Source organism: Orbicella franksi, chromosome 4, assembly GCF_964199315.1.
Source record: "Orbicella franksi chromosome 4, jaOrbFran1.1, whole genome shotgun sequence".
NCBI lineage: Eukaryota > Metazoa > Cnidaria > Anthozoa > Scleractinia > Merulinidae > Orbicella > Orbicella franksi.
Window position 1 is genome coordinate 32,918,972 of NC_138148.1, and position 18,460 is coordinate 32,937,431.

The following is an 18,460-nucleotide window of genomic DNA, read 5'->3' on the forward strand; positions in this document are numbered from 1 at the left end:
TTTTGGTGCTTGAGAATGATAAACAAGCAATCCAAAACATTACTCAGATCTCTCCGGCTACAACTGAAAATCGCTAGTTTACATTGTAGTTTGAAATTTTTCAAGTTGAATCTAAGATGCCTTTAAGTAAGAGAACAATCAAGAGCACACAGAGGGACATCTCTTTATTCTGCAGGACTGGCAAGGATGTGGGCTCAACTTTAGACAAAATACAATGCAAACACAAACACAACACAAATCTTATTCTGCCAATCAAGAAAATAAAGAATCTTTTGATAGTTATAAAAATAAAATTGATTATCAATGTACCTTTTCACTCCACTGCAAGATCACTTCCTCCTCCAGCAGGTCATGGTCATAGAAAGTCTTTAAAATGTGGGCAGCCTTTGGCATTAACTCTGCAGGAAATGACTTCCCAACAAGCAACTCAAATGCACCCAGCAGATACTTCTGGGCCTTGTGGTTTCCATGAACAAACTGATTGTGAAATAACAAGAAAAGTTAAAAACAAAGCTGAAAAAGATACATAATAGTCTAGTTGAATAGTGTGGTGAAATTTTCTGTGTCACATAGATTCTGCATTTGAACCTAGTGGTCCATTACGCAAGTGGTCATGTCTGGTTTCCACAGCAGGAGGTAACTAGATCTGGAGTATTCTACTCCCCCTGGCAGTATGCTAGTCCATCGCAACATTACATGTACCCCCAGCATTAAATTTGCCGATATTCAATCGTACCCTTGGATGGAGAGAGGCACCGAGAGAGTAAAACATCTTGCCCAAGAACACAATAAACTGGCGGCTGGATGGGTTGAACCTGAACCACTTGATGTTTAGTTGAGCATGCTAGTCTCTGCCTCTGCGAATCCAACTTGCATTATTTATGTGCATGATAAACAAAGATGCATTTTAGGTGGTCTATTTGAGAGAAAAATTATCTGATAGTGAATAATCAAGACTGTGTGAGCAAACATCACACAGTATGTGATTTTTTTTTTTTTTTTTTTTTTTTTTTTTTTTTTAATTTTTAATTTTTTATTGCTAAAGAGGAAGAGCGCTTTTTTAAACAGATATATACATCAAAAAACACGAATCCGAACGGCTCGGAGTTTATCGAATTCTTTAATACGGAAAATGTATTGTCAGAAGAAACTGCAAAAATTTGCGAAGGCATTATGTCTATCGATGAATGTAAACGAGCGCTTATGAAGATGGAAAGCAATAAAACACCAGGTACAGATGGCCTCACTTCAGAGTTCTATCGCTTTTTTTGGAACGCTGTTGGTAAATTCATGGTGGAAAGTTTTAATTATGCATTTCAACACGGATCACTTTCTATCTCTCAACGACAAGGTATTATCTCTTTAATCCCAAAAAAGAACAAGAACGCGGAATATTTAACAAATTGGAGACCAGTTTCGCTACTTAATGTTGACTACAAAATTGCGACCAAAACTATCGCTCTTCGCTTGGAAAAGATCTTGCCAAGCGTAATACATCCTTGTCAGTCCGGCTACGTAAAAAGTAGATTCATTGGAGAAAGTATCAGACTAATAGCAGACACAATGGACTTCACTAAAATTAAAAATATACCAGGTATAGCTGTTTTCTTAGATTTCGAGAAAGCTTTTGATTCAATTGAATGGAATTTTATCCAAAAATGCCTTGAATCTTTCAACTTTGGACCAAATCTCCGGCAATGGGTCAGCGTGTTCTATAAAGACATCTCTAGTTGTGTCATTAACAATGGTGTTGCCTCTAAACACTTCTACTTAGAACGCGGTGTCCGTCAGGGTTGTCCCCTTTCAGGCATACTCTTTGTTATCGCTATGGAGCTTCTTGCCCAAAGTATAAAACGGTCAAAAGACATCAAGGGCATACATATCCAGGGAAATGAAGAGGTCAAGCTCACACAGTATGCTGACGACACAACTGCCCTTCTTGCTGATGTCCAGTCAGTTTCTAATTTATTTTACTTACTCTCACTGTTTGAAAAATGCTCTGGCCTAAAAATAAATCAGGCAAAATCAGAAATGCTATGGCTTGGCTCCATGCGCCATAGGAAAGACGCAATTTGCAACCTCCAAATCAGCGATGATCCCGTTTACGCGCTCGGTGTGCATTTTACCTATAATATTGAATTGTCTCATAAGAAAAATTTCTTTGAAAAATTAGGATCCCTAAAGAAAACCTTAAGTGTCTGGTCCCGAAGAGACTTATCTATATACGGTAGAATAAATATTGTTAAAACGTTGGCCCTCTCCAAACTTGTATTCATCTCCAGTGTTATGGAGACTCCAAAAAACTTTGCAACAGAGGTCAATAAAATAGTGTTCGATTTTATCTGGAAGCAAAAACCCGCCAAAATAAAAAAGACAACCCTCATCAAGAAGAAATCGGATGGCGGTCTTGGCATGAAAGATTTTGTACTTTTCGATAAGGCTTTGAAACTAACTTGGGTAAAACGGCTGTGCTCAGACTCAGATGCACCGTGGAAGTATATTCCAAAATCGTTTCTCTCTACTGTCGGCGGTACTGAGATCTTTCAATGTAATTATGACTACAACTTTCTTGATCTTAATGGCCATCTTCCTGAATTTTACAAACAAATTATTCATCATTGGCAAGAAATCGTGTCTACGACACCTCACAGCAAGACCGAGATACTGTCTCAGACAATCTGGAACAACAAATTCATTACGATTGACAAAAAAATGGTATATCTACCTCATTGGCACCGAGCAGGTATAAAGCAAATTTCAGACCTTTTTGACGAGCGTGAAAATTGCTTCCTGCCTTTCCTTTCCTTGCGCAATAAATACATGCTAAATTGCAACTTTTTACAATATTATAGTCTTTTATCTGCGATCCCTCAAAGTTGGAAGAAGCTCCTTCGCGTTAATTCTGGCGATTCTACTACACCTCCGCCGCCAATCTGTAATATAACGTGCAAGATGTTATACGACAAACTGTTAACCTTAGAAAATCTTCAACCTCACACAGTATGTGATCATTGTGATTTCCATCTGGTTAAAAATCTCAACGAGAGGATTTCTTTCTGTTACTGATGCCAATGAAACAATTTGCATAAACCTTGAAATGTTTGAAATCTTGCATAGATGCCTACAATAAATTGAAAGGAGAGAAACAAACACTTACCCTCAGAAACAGAGCACGAAATTTTGGAATTTGGCTGACCATATTCTTGTCAAACAGTAATTCACTAAGTCGTAGGACTGCCTTGTCCTTTATGTCCAGCCTTTCTGCTTCTGCAACAATCTCTTTAACACTCTTTTCCAAAGAGTGTAATTCCTTTTTTTCCTTTCAGAAAAGATACAATGAGCTCAGATTTATTTAGATGGAATAATTTTGTAAATACAGAACTTTTCATTTGAAGAAGGGAAGTTTGAAACTAAGAATAAAATCAAATCTCACACAAACAATTCAGTACTGCACCATTATTTAATGCATGACCAGTTGCAAATGTCACCTTGTAAAATACTTAACTCAAAAGGAAGCCAAAGATAAGCATTATTATTTTAAGTACACATACCTTAACAAAACCATAAAACAGATTGAAGCGCTCTCCCTGTGGTTTTTCACTGTCAACAGTCAATGCCAATCCCTTGACTCCTGAAGGAAGGTTTTCCATTCTCGCTTGAACAGCGGCATCACTCGTATCCTCACTCCAGTCATCATCTGCTGCTGCGACAGGCTGCAAATAACAAAATTGGCTCAATCAACTTTGACTAGCCTGTTGACTGATACCCAAGCTCAGTGACAAAGTCTTCACAGTGGTTTCCTCACATTTCTCCACGTAATATTTTGAAGAAATTGTAGTAATAAAGATAAAATCTCCTGGTTGATCACTGTAAATGCTTACAGTCCTGAGTGGATTGCCATTCAGGTAGCAATTAGGCTAAAAGTATTTCAAAATCAGTCTAACGCAAGGCTCAAGACTGACTTGAAGTTGTTAATAAAATTATCTTATCATTGTCAGCCACCAATCAATAATATCAGATGAGTAGCAATATTCATGATCCAAATATAGACTTTCACCCATTCAAGCTCAGATGGGAACATATTAAAGCACACTGTCCAATCACTGCATTCTGATGCTTATAATATTAGAAATGAAAAATGATGGTACTTGGCAGCATGCACTACTTCATTCATTACTTTGTAACATACATGTAACACAGCTACTGACCAGCATCAGGATTTATTTTAGCTTGACATACCTCTCTGTTAAAGTCAGGGTTTTCAATTCCATTTTCACCTGGCTGCATAGGATTGTGAGTTGGGCTTGTGTCTCTGTAGAACAAAAACTACATTATTTTCTCACCGCAACAACTTGTTGCCCCCTCCTCCCAAGGAAAAATGTGTGAGATCATTATATCCTGTGCATACCCCACAAACTACCTTTCCCAAAAAACAGGGCTCCTGATTGGTGCAGCATGTTCATGTTGACAGCAACGAAACAGAACATTTCATGACCAAAGTGTCCGGTATGCTACTCACTTTTTTGAAGGTGTTCCCGACTCATTTGGAGGATTCTTGCAAATGAAGGTTATCAACCTATGCTGCATACTGATAACTCCACTATGTCCACAAGCTTTGCAGGACTGACCAATTCTTTCTCTCCGGGTTTCTACAGTCTAAAAAAAAACAAATAATAGAATTAGAACTACATGTAGTCCAGCCTCAAAATTCACCCACACCAACTATTATTGTTTTTTCTTTCTTTTTAAGTTTCAGAACCATCTGTCAATTGACAGACATGAAGAAATACAGAGGTGCCATGTCCTATTTGCCAACTTTAAATGCAATATAGTTGTAACTCTTTAGCTGCATGATCAGGCAACGTCAGTACACAAGCATTCTTAACACTCTGAACAATGTAAAGAAGCATACCAAGACAGTTTCTGGATTGTCGCAATCTGGGCATAAAACAAACTTCTCAATAAAGCCATCAAGAATGTCCTGCAACTTTTCTGCATCATGTGATCCATTCACAATGTAACGTTCATTCTTTAAGTCAATCTGGGTTTGTGCACCCAGTTCACAACCAAAGTACTTGGTTGGATCTAAGAAAAGCAAAGTGATATCAGAGTTCTTCCATCACATCACAACTGGGTTTCTTCTCATTAATTGTACAGAACCCATATGACAAGAAAAAAACATAGGACAACAAAACGGAACATTTTCAATAATAAAAAACCTTTGGTTATCTCAGAACAGGGATGGGATCTGACTAAAGAACTGAAGAGCTGTATGCAATATTAAAACTAGTATTTTGTTACCCACTACCTATCTCCTTTAACCTTTACAATGTATGTTGCTTAAGGCCACAAAGAGTATTTTAAACTGGAAATAAAAATATTAAACCAATCATTCTGATAACATTTTATGGAGATATGTCATCTGCTCAAAGATATCTAACACAGATGGTAAACGCATATTTCCATGATGAAGGAAGCTGGTACAAAACATAACAAACACAGACATGCAATAAAAAGATTTCTTACATGCAGGTGGCCTCTGCAGTGCTTTGGCAATTTCCACCATATTGACAATAACTGTTTTGATTCCATTCCCTCTGCCCTCAACCTGAAAATTAAGAGAGGTTAAGTTGAAATATCTGTAACAAAATTTTGTCAGACTCTATGATATTACAATTTCTAACTTTGGTTACCTAGACATGGTGGAAAGTGAACAAAATAGCGTGGTACAAATATATGTTTTCCCCTTGGCAGTGGAAATTTGTTAAATGCAGATAAACAAACTCCATGAAGTGTAAGGTAGAACTTGAGAATTGTACACAATGCTGGAAATAACGGTCAGTTGTCAGACATGCCCCACCAAATTTTGTGAAACTGTCTGACTGTTACATTATGACCAGACACCATGACTGAGCACCAAAATGACTTAGATTTCAGCTAAAGATTTTGTAGGCCATGTTTGCTTTGGAAGATCTTAGAAATGACAAATCCATAGTTTTCTTTGCTTTAGTAGCCTCCCCTGACTTGCATAAAACATGCAATAAACATCTCACTTGAAAATTGCCTCACAAAGCATTGCTGAGCATACTTAAATGTACATCATGTATGCCTATTTTAATGTCTGTCCAAATTCAGAACACGACTGTCTGGCTGAAATAGAGATTTGTTCTGTTACAGTATATAATAAAAGTTATGTCCAGCACTGATACATCTCCAAATGGTGACTTATTGTACTCTGTAAAATTTAGTCACCTGCAATAAGCTTGCGACAAGTCTATGACAAAATTGTATTTCTCAAACTCAAATCTACAACGTTGTTATCATTGCGATGTCAGCACAAAAAATTCTTTAGCATTTTGTAACTTGTTGCCAGATTTTTCAGCAATCACAACACTGAAAAAAGTTTGCAAGATGAGAGCAGCATCAACTATAGAGTCTAAGTTACATGTGACAAAGTTGCTGTCTTGATGAATGATCAGCCCTTAGACCAACATCATGTAACATGGTGCTCAAATGTAAGTGAAACAATCCAAGTGTGCAGTAGTTAAGTACTAAGTGTAAAGTGTTACCTTGGCTAGGAGTTTTGGCATCTTATAACGGTAAAACTGGTCGGTGTTCTTTCGGTTAACATTGACGAGAGCCATAATTGTTTACTTTTTATAAGCTTCCTCTTTGATAAACGCTTGTAGTGATTGCAGTTACTGCAATGATTTCTGCTTTGAATAATTTTCCCTGTTAAATTCATAAAAGTTCTATGTCTTGTCCGTATCGAGAAACAAGGGAGGCGTTGGAGCCCTGTTTTATTTTCTGTGTGAAAATGAATCTTGAGTCTGCTGAACTGAGTCCAACCTAGGGAACAAGAATATCTTTCAGATCTTTTAACCACGCTTTTAAAATTAAACTGTTTTCTTCGCACTACAGTCGCAATGCAGTGCACATTCCAAAGCAGTCCTTGATGATTCATTGATTACTGTAGACACCACATCACTTGATAAACACAACCTTTATTATTGCACCATCAGTCGTAGTCGTTGTGAAATCTCCGATGACGTAATTACTTCCGGCAAATGGCATAACATGGGATCATGATTGACCCGAAGAAAAAAAAAAACGAAACAAAAACCGTTTTTGAATCTATTTCCAGCAAATTTGGCATACCGGAAGCTGAGAAAATTTCCCTATTTCCGGCCATCATTTTTCAGCCCTTTTCGTCATATTCCCCTCTCGGGAGAGTTTTGTTAAGTTAGCGAATTAGTATGCAAGCCACCGTAATGGTGGTTGTCATCGGCGAAATGTTTATTTGCTCAAAAATTGCGGGCAAATCTTACGGAGATGGAAGTCATGACATTTGTAAGGATACAGAAAGTAATTTGGGACCAGTTACTGGATAGACTGCTGCACTGGATAACGGACTGCAGCGCTTCGCCCGGCATTCTGCGAGAAATGAGACCCCGGTTGAGTTTATTAAAACCGAAAGGTACATATGTGAAATTAGACTAACAGAAGTACAGATAACGATAACGTGCCTGCGCATGCTGCCCGTCAGGAAAAACCCCCTTTTTAGAGGAAACCTGAACCCTCCCGAATGCATAGCCAGGCACTTAACAAATACCCCGAGGGTGAGGGGTGACAAAGCCAGCAAATATAAGGTAACAAAGCAAATCAAAACGACATTAATAAAAAATCTCGAAACGAAAGCAAGTTGGCAGCGACGTCAGCATAGAATGGTTCAAATCAGCAGAATCTCGCTGTCACAGTGATATGTGTATCCCCGTGATATGTGTATCCCCGCACACATATCACTAGTGATATGTGTATCCCCCGTGGGGATACACAAAACACTGATACGCGCCTGGGCATTCAACGAACAAAATGGCGACTCGGTTGCGAGGTTCCAACGAGCGCTGTAAAGAGTAGGAGAAACCAGAAATGAATTCGCGCCCAACGGAGCAGATTAGGATTTCTTGAGTTTGGTTGAGTTCCAACCGACTCGATTGTATATCTGACTAAAACTTCGAACAGCGGATACACATATCACTAATTATTTCATGGCGCAGTGATCTCCGTGTGTATCCCCTAAACACAGCCTTTAGATTGGCTATCTTAATCTACCTGATCGAAGAAAATGGCCAATTATTACCGAAACGTGCTGGCTGCTTACTCGCGACGACGTTTATACCCAGGTTGAGGTTTGCGGAGTTTGCAACTGGAATGTCTAAATATCTAAACTGAAATCGCGTGCAGGGGATACACATATCACTAATTATTTCATGTCGCAGTGATATGTGTATCCCCATAAACACAACTGTTATAATATAGCGCATCAACGTTGTCAAAACTACAGGCAATATTAACACCCGACGTTTTTACACGGCTTGGGTTTACTAGAGTTTGAAACTCGATAATTCCACTAAAAACGCGTGCACGCGTGCACGGGATAAAAGGGATACACATATCACTGATTATTTCATGAACTAGTGATATGTGTATCCCCATGGACACAGCTGTTATATTGGCTTTCTACCCAAGAAGAAAAATGCCCATTACATTTGCATTGTCAAAGCTGGCTTGCTAGAAATATTCACACCCGACATTTATTCATAGCTTGGGATTTCTGGAGTTTCACTGACCTCGGTTGTACACGACCGCATGCAGGGGATACACATATCACTAATTATTACATGGCGCAGTGTTATGTGTATCCCCTGAAGACAGCGGTTATCTAGGCTAACTGCCGAAGAATAAACGTCGATTGTTATGAAACTTGTTAGCAATGTTCGCAGTATAGCAATGTATACAGCTTGAGACTTAACATATCTTACAAAAAGTCGAACTGAAAAGCGGGTGCAGGGGATACACGAGTGCCACTAATCATTTTATGGCGAGCGGGTCGAAGCAGTGATATGTGTTTCACTCCACGAATAATTCAGATGCAAACAAGGCGATGAACAGTGGAGAATATGCGTTACTCGATGGGTGAGAATGCACCGCGCAATTAATATCGTCCTAGAAATCCCGTGCCGTGAAACTCAAATTGAAATATATCTAGATCCATTTGGTGTTCAACTTTAAATTCATTATATCCTGCTCGCAGAAAACCAGTTAGGATCAAGAACACAATTCCAGCAGCAGATACGTATGCTTTTTCAACTACAAAAATTGAGATCTGTGTTTTAAGTCTGTTTGGGTTAGTCGTTCGTCCAGTAAGCGACCGGACGACGAGAGCGTTTTCAAGAAGGATATTGCTATTTAAAGTAGAGGGGAAGGGGGTGGGGGATACACATATCACTGGTCGCCATCTTGGAGGGGATACACATATCACTAGTGATATATGTGCGGGGATACACATATCACTGTGACACCGCCCTTATAGTACTTGCGTCGCCATGAAAACTGTCAAAAAACCGGCGAACCGTGAAAACAACGATTTGCTGCTATTCTTCGAACCGCAGCAAATAATAAGTTTCCCCTATTCCCTCTAATAGACAACAAATAAAAACACAACTTGTCACTTGTTAAATAGGAGAAGTGACTGCTGCACTGGATAGAAATACAAAGAACGGGAACGGGAATGTCAGTAAAATCAAATCAAATCCCCAGGGACTGGGAAACAAGTAAACGATTGTCGAGGGAATCCTCGACGTAGCCATCCTTAGCGGTCTCCGACTGCCACCTGCCATGTCGTTTCAAGCATCTACCGGGAACTTGAGCGTTAGCCGCTGAAGTTACCCCTCCCGCTCTAAATGAATGCAAACTAATGATATCCGTAGTGGGTACAAACTTGCTTAGAAGGCCGACTATGGATTCTCTTGCACGAGTATAGCTAAGCGGTTTCACCTTCTCGATAACTTTATATCCAGACCTGACCTTAACTAAGGGCTTAAACAAATAATCTGATGTCTTATGAGATGTATTAATGCTTGCTAAAGCCATGTATATTTCCAAACTAAGAACAGGACAAGACACTTTGCCAGATCTGCTGATCACTACTTCATTGCCTTTTCGATATTGATCAGTCTTACTCTTGGTCACTTTGACAGTTAAGTGGGTTTCACTAATACTCATGTCTTTGATTGCAAGAGCTGCAAGTTCATTAAACCGAAAGAACCCTGCGAACAACAGTAACGCCGTAGAAATATCTCTACGTATTGGTAGCTCCCTAGAATGCTCGTATTCAGCACAACATGCTGTAAGTGCTTCAGGAGAAATAGGTGATTTCTTTGTTACAGGTTTGGCATTTTTCCCTCTACTACATTTCTAACGAAAGGGCTAACCATAGGGCAGGGCTCGAAATTGCGACTCACTGGTCGCCAATGCGACCAAAAATTGAGCCCTGGCGACTCGCGTTTTGTCCGATAACTAAAGAAAACCACGACACAACTTTTGTTTTTAAATCTTTATATTAGGAAATCACCTTTCCGTCCCCAGTAAAACAATGTCTGAATATTACAAGATAATCGAAAAACTTGAATGCATTTCGACACGTCGATACTCGTTCACGGTGCGCCATATTGTTTCAGCGGCTTCTTCCGAAACTGGGATCGCAGGCGCACTTCCACACCCTGTGCTTTTCGTTTGCCGCGAAAATGGCGGCAGATACCAATCGGTTGAAGGAATTACGTGTGTTTTTACGTGCGGGGAATGAAAATTCAGCCAAAAGGTTAATCCAAACTTAAGACAAAATAAAGAACGGCATTTCGAAGAAGTAGCAACGGGAAAATACGCAAGGACCCGTGTTTGTCTCACAATGCAAACCACAGACTTAAAACGTATTATGCTTCGCTTCATTTAAAATGACTAAGGAGACAACCATCACCTTCGGACCAGAGACATATCACCTGAGAGCAACTGTAGCTTTAAAACTAATTGTTACTCGTGTTGTTTCTAATTGTTTTCGCTCTTCAATCATGACTTTTCTTGCATGCAAAGTAACGTATGAAATCATGTTCTTGTGTAAGTTATATATAAAATACGTGTAAGTTGGCGACCAAACTTTACGATCTGGCGACCAAAATTTTTCCGTTAGTCGCCAGCTGGCTCCCGAATGAAAAAGTTAATTTAGAGCCCTGTAGGGTTGTGAACCCCAGCAATGTCGTGAATCCATTTTAAAGCGCAAAAATTAGTTTCTATCACGGAGGCAGAAATTTGCGAAGTAGACAAATAGCTAAAATACAAAGCGACATCAACAACAGTAACTGGAAAAAACGACTAAATTATTGTCTCGAGCGAACTTAATCCAACGATTTAAAGAACTAGTGTAGTTAACAACTGTTCCACAAGCTTTTAAAGAAAGGGCTGTTTTGCTTTAACGCTTCAAACAAGCGGGTGAGATGACTGTTTCCGTGGCCGGATCTTGTACGGTCATGAAGCTCCTTCCACGGGCCTTGATCGAGGTTTAAACCTGTGAGAGACAGAGAGACTGTGCGTGATAAAGACAAGTATGAGATTGAAGATATCTCCGATGCTAATATTAGACTGCAAACATTTCCCTACTATGAATATTATAACACCACCTGTGAGTGTAGTGAACAATATTTAAGTGCCTGATGTTCAAAACCACCTGCGGGTTCCTCGTTTTCTTGCCACCTGTGGGCTGCAATTTTACTAATGCCGTAGGCGGCAAAGTTAAGGGTTTGTTTAACCTCGAATGTAATGTTCACACAAACCTTTTGTTGACAAGCAAAAACCTCTGTCACTGCTTCCCTGGCGAATAGACTGCCAGTTTATGTACAAAGCTTTAAGTTTGAACTCGAGACGTTCACCATGGAACATGGAATTATAAGTCCTGCCCCTTGTCGTGGCGGCCGAGCTGAATTCTGGGACTCCAACCCAGTCCAAAACACATTTAGCTAAATGAACTCCATCTGGACATACACAGGGCCAAAACAAAGCGCCTTTCCACAGGGGTATTGTTTAAGTGGTATCGCCATACCCTAATTATCTGGCTTGGCCGGGGTACCAGCCAGTTGTTTTCCCCCTGCCAATTTTGGGTGAAAGCGTCCACGCCCTCACAGCCGGGATTCCAGAAGCGGGAATTAAATCTAAGACATTTGGTGTTATACCAAGTTGCGAACCTGTCGACCGTAAAAGGGCCCCATAGAGTGCTGATCCACAGAAAAATATCTGGATTTATACCCCAATCATCAACGTCTGTAAGTTTGCTGAGGTAATCAGCCAACTGGTTCTGCTCCCGGGGTACCCAAACGGGAACAACCACAACGTGATTTCCAGCACACAAATAGACAATTTCTTCAACCAATGATTGAAGATCAGGTTTCGTGCTCCCTCTGTCAATAACACGAACGATGTTTCGATTGTCAGTATGCCATTGTACTTTATGCCCCCTAAGGCTATGTCCAACGGACAATAACATATTGTGTACGACTTTAAATTCTCGCCAAGTAGAGCTCTATTCCTTTACGTTAGCTGCCCATTGTCGCTGACAGACCAGATTTTGTTCTGCGGAAACTACGTAAGCGCCAAAGCCCTGTTCGGATGCATCTGAATAAACCACGGAATCAAAAACATGAGGCTCGTCGAACAGCTTCTTACCATTTAACTGGCCCACATTTTTATCCCAGAATTGTAGTTCTTCTTTAACCTTTGAGCAAGAGCAAGGAATAATGGCGTCTCACGATTGCCTAGTTTCTATCGCGAAATACATGTGTCTGGTGTACAAGTAAACGGCCGAACCAATGGCTTTTGACATGGATATAATGCGGCCGCCGGTAACCTGGGCTAGGAGTTTGGCTGAAACATTGTCAGTTCTTTCCAGAACTGATGAAAGGGATTCCTTTAGTTTTGACAACCTGGTTTCAGTTACGTACAAACGGTTTTCTGACATATTGAAAACATGACCAAACCAGGTCTGGGTGAGGGATGTTTCCCAAACACACTTGTTTTCACTGAGAATAAAGCCCAATTGGCCGAGATCTTCCTTGAATGCTTTGGCGTCAACAGTAGCGGACTCTTTGGAAGAGTTGCCGCCTAAACCATAGTCTAAAAACATGCAAATTCTTTTACCTGAACCCCTCCAATGACTTATCACAGGTTTTAAGAGTTTGGTGAATATGTAAGGCGCGGTGGACAAACCAAACGGTAACACGTTAAAAACGAAATAAGTCGCTTTACCCTGATAGGACCATTGGAATCCCAGGTACGTTCGATGGCTTTGGAAAATTTCAATGTGATGATAAGCACTCTTGATATCGAATGTATACAGATAATAACCTTCCCCTAGTAGATCCTGAGCTGTAGTAATGTCTTCACATTTAAATTTATACTTGAAAAGCTGGGGGTTAACATGCCGCAAATCGAGTACCAAACGTCTTTTCCCATCATCCCGGGTTGACACGGTGAGAGGATTCACTACCCATGGCTGGCTTTCAACGACAGAAATACACTGGGTGGCTAAGAGATCATTTAAGGCCTCCGTGACGAAGTCGTTATTATCTAAGGCGGATTTATTATTCCGCAAAACGCAAGACTCCGGAATAGTGTGTAATGGTATTTTCTAACCCTCTTTGATTACACTCAGAACCGCTTCAGTGGGCTCTAGTTCTTTCCACGCTAAAATATGTGTTTTAAGCGTCCCTCGAACGCTGTCTGGATGGCATTCCCGCTCTAGAAAATCTCCCTTCTCAACGGGTCTATTATCTATTTCAGAAACATGCTCAAAGACATCATTGCTCCCCGATATGGATTCACTATCACATAAATCAATAAAATGATTACTTAACTTCTTTCCATCTGGTTGCGCCTATGCAACGACCAACAAAGGACATTCATTTCGCCAATGGCCTGGTTTACCACAGCTAAAACACGTGCCACGTTTCTGGGGAGTACCGCCTACAAATGGACCGATATTTCTTGTGCCACCCACGGACGGGGAAAAACGGGATGTGTAATTTCCTGATGGGAAAGCGAACGAGCTTTGTAATGGCGAAACCCTTGTGCTTCCCACTGCTCTCGTAGACTTGAATGACCAGGAGCGAGCCTTCGCAGCCTTAGAGGCGAGCGTTTCGGCAAGTTTTCTCTGAGCTTCTTTTTCCGCCTTTTTCATTTTCTTGGCGTCCTGGAAGAAAGCAATGTTGTCAGATGCAGGGATAGTCAAAAATTCTGTTATTATATTCTTTGTAAATCTGAAATTTCTCCAGTTTGGTATTTATTTCAAATATTTCTTGTATCTATTTGTTACTGTGCTAAAAGATATCATGTCTGATTTCCACATTTAAATTATGAAAACTTACATATAATTGCTGACTTTCACAAGTTATTTACCCAAAAATATCAAAATATAATTCCTGGACAGGCTGACAAGGGAGCATTCACAATCCATCCACATGTCCCAAGGTTTTATTATATATTTATTTAAAGTATACAAAACAAATTCAGTCGTGAAAGTGAAATCCATTTTATTTTATTCACTCTTCAGCCCATCCCCCTTTTTTTTCGTTTATTGTCGAATGCGTTTTCTTATTTTGGGTCGGTCGTTCGGAAAAGGAAAAAAACAAAACTAAAATAAAATTGGAAAAGGAGTCTGGAGCTACGAGGCCCGGTACCTCAGCATAATATCCGTGGAGCCTGGAAACAACAAGGCGCCCGTCAGGAAAAACCCCCTTTTTAGAGGAAACCTGAACCCTCCCGAATGCAGAGCCAGGCACTTAACAAATACCCCGAGGGTGAGGGGTGACAAAGCCAGCAAATGTAAGGTAACAAAGCAAATCAAAACGACATTAATAAAAAATCTCGAAACGAAAGCAAGTTGGCAGCGATGTCAGCATAGAATGGCTCAAATCAGCAGAATCCCGCCCTTACAGTACTTGCGTCTTCATGTAAACTGTCAAAAAACCGGCGAACCGTGAAAACAACGATTTGCTGCTATTCTTCGAACCGCAGCAAATAATAACTTGTTTGTCTTATAATAGCGAACTGTGGGGAGAAGCTACAAGAGGTTATATTCTTACCTTCAGTTCGGAGCACAAAAAAGTCATACATTGCCTCGAGATGACGAAATCGTCCGAATCTCCTTGCACTGTAATTGCGCGTGAGACACCCACTTTTAGGACAAAATTTAGGAAGAAGATCCTGAAAAACACACAGAAAACAGATTCCATAACATCTTGATACTACCAAGCGTAACTACATACACGTCTGACTCAAAATAGGCCTTTAAATTCACAAGGCCAAGCAAATTTTGAACAACCTGAATTTAAAAGAAAAATTCTGCTGAGATAAATCCCCCCTACTAGCCTGAGAACAATGAGAAAGAATTCAGCGTGATGCGCAGCATAAGGGCCTGTTTACACGGAGGGAGGGTTACCTTAGCAAACGGGTTAACTCTAGCTGGAGGGCAAAAGATAGCCCGGGTTTACAAGCAAAATTTCACAGGTAGGGTAACCCTACAGCCCGGGACTACTTTAATAATGCGCGGTTACACTCAAAGGGTTTTGGAAACAATTAGAAAGTTAACCCGGGTAGGCGGGTTAACCCTACCTGGAGTGTTTACAAGGGAAAAAGTTTACCCTCCTGCCAGGGTAACCCTAGCACGCAGATAGGGTAACCCGCCTACCCGGGTAACCCTAGCTGCCTTGTAGACACAACGACGAAAAAAAGAGGAAATGTGTGAGTGCTAGGGTAACCTGCTTGCCAGGGTAACCCGCTTGCCAGGGTGACCCGCTTGCCAGGGTAACCCGCTTGCTAGGATAACCCTCTCTCCTTGTAAACAGGCCCTAAGATTCCTTTCCATTTTTAAAGTGTTTGGAGTCGCACATAGCATATACCAGTGTACAAAGTGGTTGAATGTCAAATGGAAATTATAAAGGCAAGGAGGAATAAAGCATTTTGGAATTGCCCTTTTCATGGTAAACTGTTCACCTCTGCATTGCGATGTAATCAAACTGAAATATACAGAGACTACAAAATTGCCCCAAATAGCCTCACACACTTATTGGATTATATTGTAATGCAAATTAGAAAAGTCGCCTGTGAAAAAGGCTATTCTAAATGCATGGAGGTGGAGAGTCGAGAGGCAGGGGGAGGAGAAGGAACAATCTGGAATATTTCATTTTTAAAGGCAAAGATATTTATTGCTGTCAACCAGACATGGGCTTTGTATATGGCAGCTCAGAACCCGGCGCAGTACAGTGCAGTGTCAGTGCAGTGCAGTGCAATGCAGTGCAGTCAAAGCTGTTTTCTTCATTATTTCGGCTTCTTCTTGAATACTAAAGTTGGGTATTTGAGTTTAATTTATCAAGGAACAAGATATTTTGTTCAAAATATCTCATTTATCACCCGGCCTACCCGGTGACACTAGCTTGGCAAGCTTTGTTGTTTTGGCATCAAATTCAAAGCTCAGAGGCACAAATTTATTTTGTGTTTCTAAAATCTGCAATGATTTCAGGCATTTAGTCTGTTTTTGTGAATATCAATGTGCTGTCCTGTGAGAAAAAAAGTCCATCAGAAATTCCTTTCCTGTGAAAATGCAAGTGACATGAAGACTGCAGTGTTTTCTGCCTGCTTAATGCTGATTGATTCAAATTTCAGAGCCACTGGCCATATGCAAGGTGGTTGGGTATGGGGTATTCAGTGGTGGAACCAGACCTTGAACTAGGGGGGCTGGGGAGGGGGGTGTTTGTTTTTGCTTGCCCTGCCAGCTTTTCTTACTTCTGCAATATTCTTTTTTTTACCCAAAATAAGGGGGGTCCCGGGCCCCTTCCCTAGATCTGCCACTGGTATTTCTGGAATAATTTATCAGTAAACAGTTTTATGTAAATGAAAGTTTGTTTCCTGTTAAATGACTTCAGGTTTGTGGGCAGTAGTAAACAATGCGGGAATTGCATACCCCAGGACCAATTGAATGGCAGACTGTGGAAGAAATGAAGAGAATTGTTGATGCTAATGTTTAGGGGATGGTACCTATTACCAAAGCATTCTTGCCACTGCTCAAAAGCACCAAGGGACGTGTTTTCAATGTTGCGAGTTCTTCAGGAAGTCGCCACACCAGGTGTCACAGCCTATTGCATCTCCAAATATGGTGTAGAAGCCTTTTCTGATTCACTCCGCATTGAAATGCGGCATTTTGGAGTCACATTTCTTATCATTGAGCCAAGCAATTTTAAAACGTACATTACTTCTGCTGATGAGAATGTCCAGCATCTTGATCAATTGTGGAAAAACCTTGATGTTGACACCAAAGAATGTCATGGAATCAAGATTTAGGTAAGGTAAAAATCCAAGTGTTTACACAGCTTGATCCAAACGCGAGGGTGCTTACAAAAGCTCAAAGGTCTCAATGAAATTACGGGGCTGTTTCTTTGAGAAAAACCAAGGTTGGATTCTTTAAAAATCCAAAAATGGATATTGCCTTTTCTTACTAAACAGATTCATCAAAGATCGCTTGGATCATGGGGCATCAAGGCAACTAAAGAATCCACTCCGGGCTGGGTTGTACTTTCTATTTCAATTGTTAAGGGATGTTGCTTGAAGTAGTCAAACAAAGTATGAATCTTGGCATTAATACTGTTTGTTTTTGTCTGTTCCTGGCCAAAGGTATTGCAAATACCATTGGATGGATTGGATCACAGCTATTTACCAGGTGGTGGATGCTATGGTTCATGCAGTAACATCCACCCAACCCAAGTTGCAGTATGTCATAGGATGGGACCATGAGATTGTCTGGAGGACACTGTTGTATCTACCATCCGAAATACAAGATTTAGCATATTTTAGTTATCCAAAACCCAAAGGAATTCCTGACCATAACTAATGCTCACTACAAAGTTTAAAGTAGTCAAGGTTGGTATGTAATCCAGATCAATGCAAGTGTTCAACACAATGTACTTGTTTTAGGTTTTTACAGTATAGGTGATTGAGCTTGGTGGCCTCTCAGGCTACTGTTCTTCTCTAGTCTATTGGCAACTAGGGGTGTTTCTATTTCCCCTGGATAGGATGCTAGTCCATTGCAGGGTAACCCCCCTCCAACCAATTATGGTACTTGTATCCATGGTGGAAAAGTATTTTGTCCAAGAACACAACACAGTGACCCTGGCCAGGGTTCAGACTTAGACTGGCCACCACTCTGCTCCTATCACTCAATAAATATCTGCAAGTGTTTAGCAAAATGTACTTTTTTTAGGTTTCTTTCTTCAACCTACTTTATTATACTGTAGTCTGTAGCACAGGTTTTCAACAATATACGTGATTATTGTTGCGTGTGGAGGATGGTTTCCTAATATTCAAAGCCATCAAATAGTAACCATCCACTATAAACAGACACAACAGCAGTTGGAACATTAAACATCATCTATTTTGCTGGTTGCTGGCTGATTTTCAACCAAGCAAAAAGCACCCCTGTGCACCTGTCACAAGGTCTTAAAAAGAAACAATTGCCTCTTCCAGGAATTCATGCTTGCCTTTTTCTTAAGCTTCTTTACCTTTTTGTCACATATTTCTTGTTTTT

General features: G+C 40.4%; 1 protein-coding gene and 1 pseudogene across 3 annotated transcripts in view; one reads left to right on the top strand and one right to left on the bottom strand.

Annotated features, from left to right (window-relative positions):
* The window catches only part of LOC145484088 (eukaryotic translation initiation factor 5-like), a 15,713-nt gene extending 1,395 nt beyond the window's left edge, over positions 1-14,318 (bottom strand). The window contains exons 1-9 of one of the 2 annotated variants that reach the window (XM_081462701.1): positions 9,361-11,566; positions 6,570-7,744; positions 5,527-5,608; positions 4,913-5,085; positions 4,520-4,656; positions 4,240-4,312; positions 3,552-3,713; positions 3,158-3,319; positions 310-477 (exon numbers count right to left, since the gene is read on the bottom strand). In XM_081462701.1, coding sequence (XP_081318827.1) covers positions 310-477; positions 3,158-3,319; positions 3,552-3,713; positions 4,240-4,312; positions 4,520-4,656; positions 4,913-5,085; positions 5,527-5,608; positions 6,570-6,644 — 1,032 coding nt within the window. In that variant the 5' untranslated portion in view covers positions 6,645-7,744; positions 9,361-11,566. Of the gene's footprint in view, positions 1-309; positions 478-3,157; positions 3,320-3,551; positions 3,714-4,239; positions 4,313-4,519; positions 4,657-4,912; positions 5,086-5,526; positions 5,609-6,569; positions 7,745-9,360; positions 11,567-11,666 lie in introns of those variants that run through there. The other variant, XM_081462702.1, reaches the window with a different exon arrangement.
* LOC145485714 (short-chain dehydrogenase/reductase family 9C member 7 pseudogene) overlaps positions 1-18,443 on the top strand; it is a 23,491-nt pseudogene extending 5,048 nt beyond the window's left edge. Inside the window, exon 3 of the transcript XR_014049216.1 lies at positions 16,806-18,443. The product of XR_014049216.1 is annotated as a short-chain dehydrogenase/reductase family 9C member 7 pseudogene (transcript). The remainder of the gene's footprint in view (positions 1-16,805) is intronic.
* Positions 18,444-18,460: the final 17 nt, after the last annotated feature.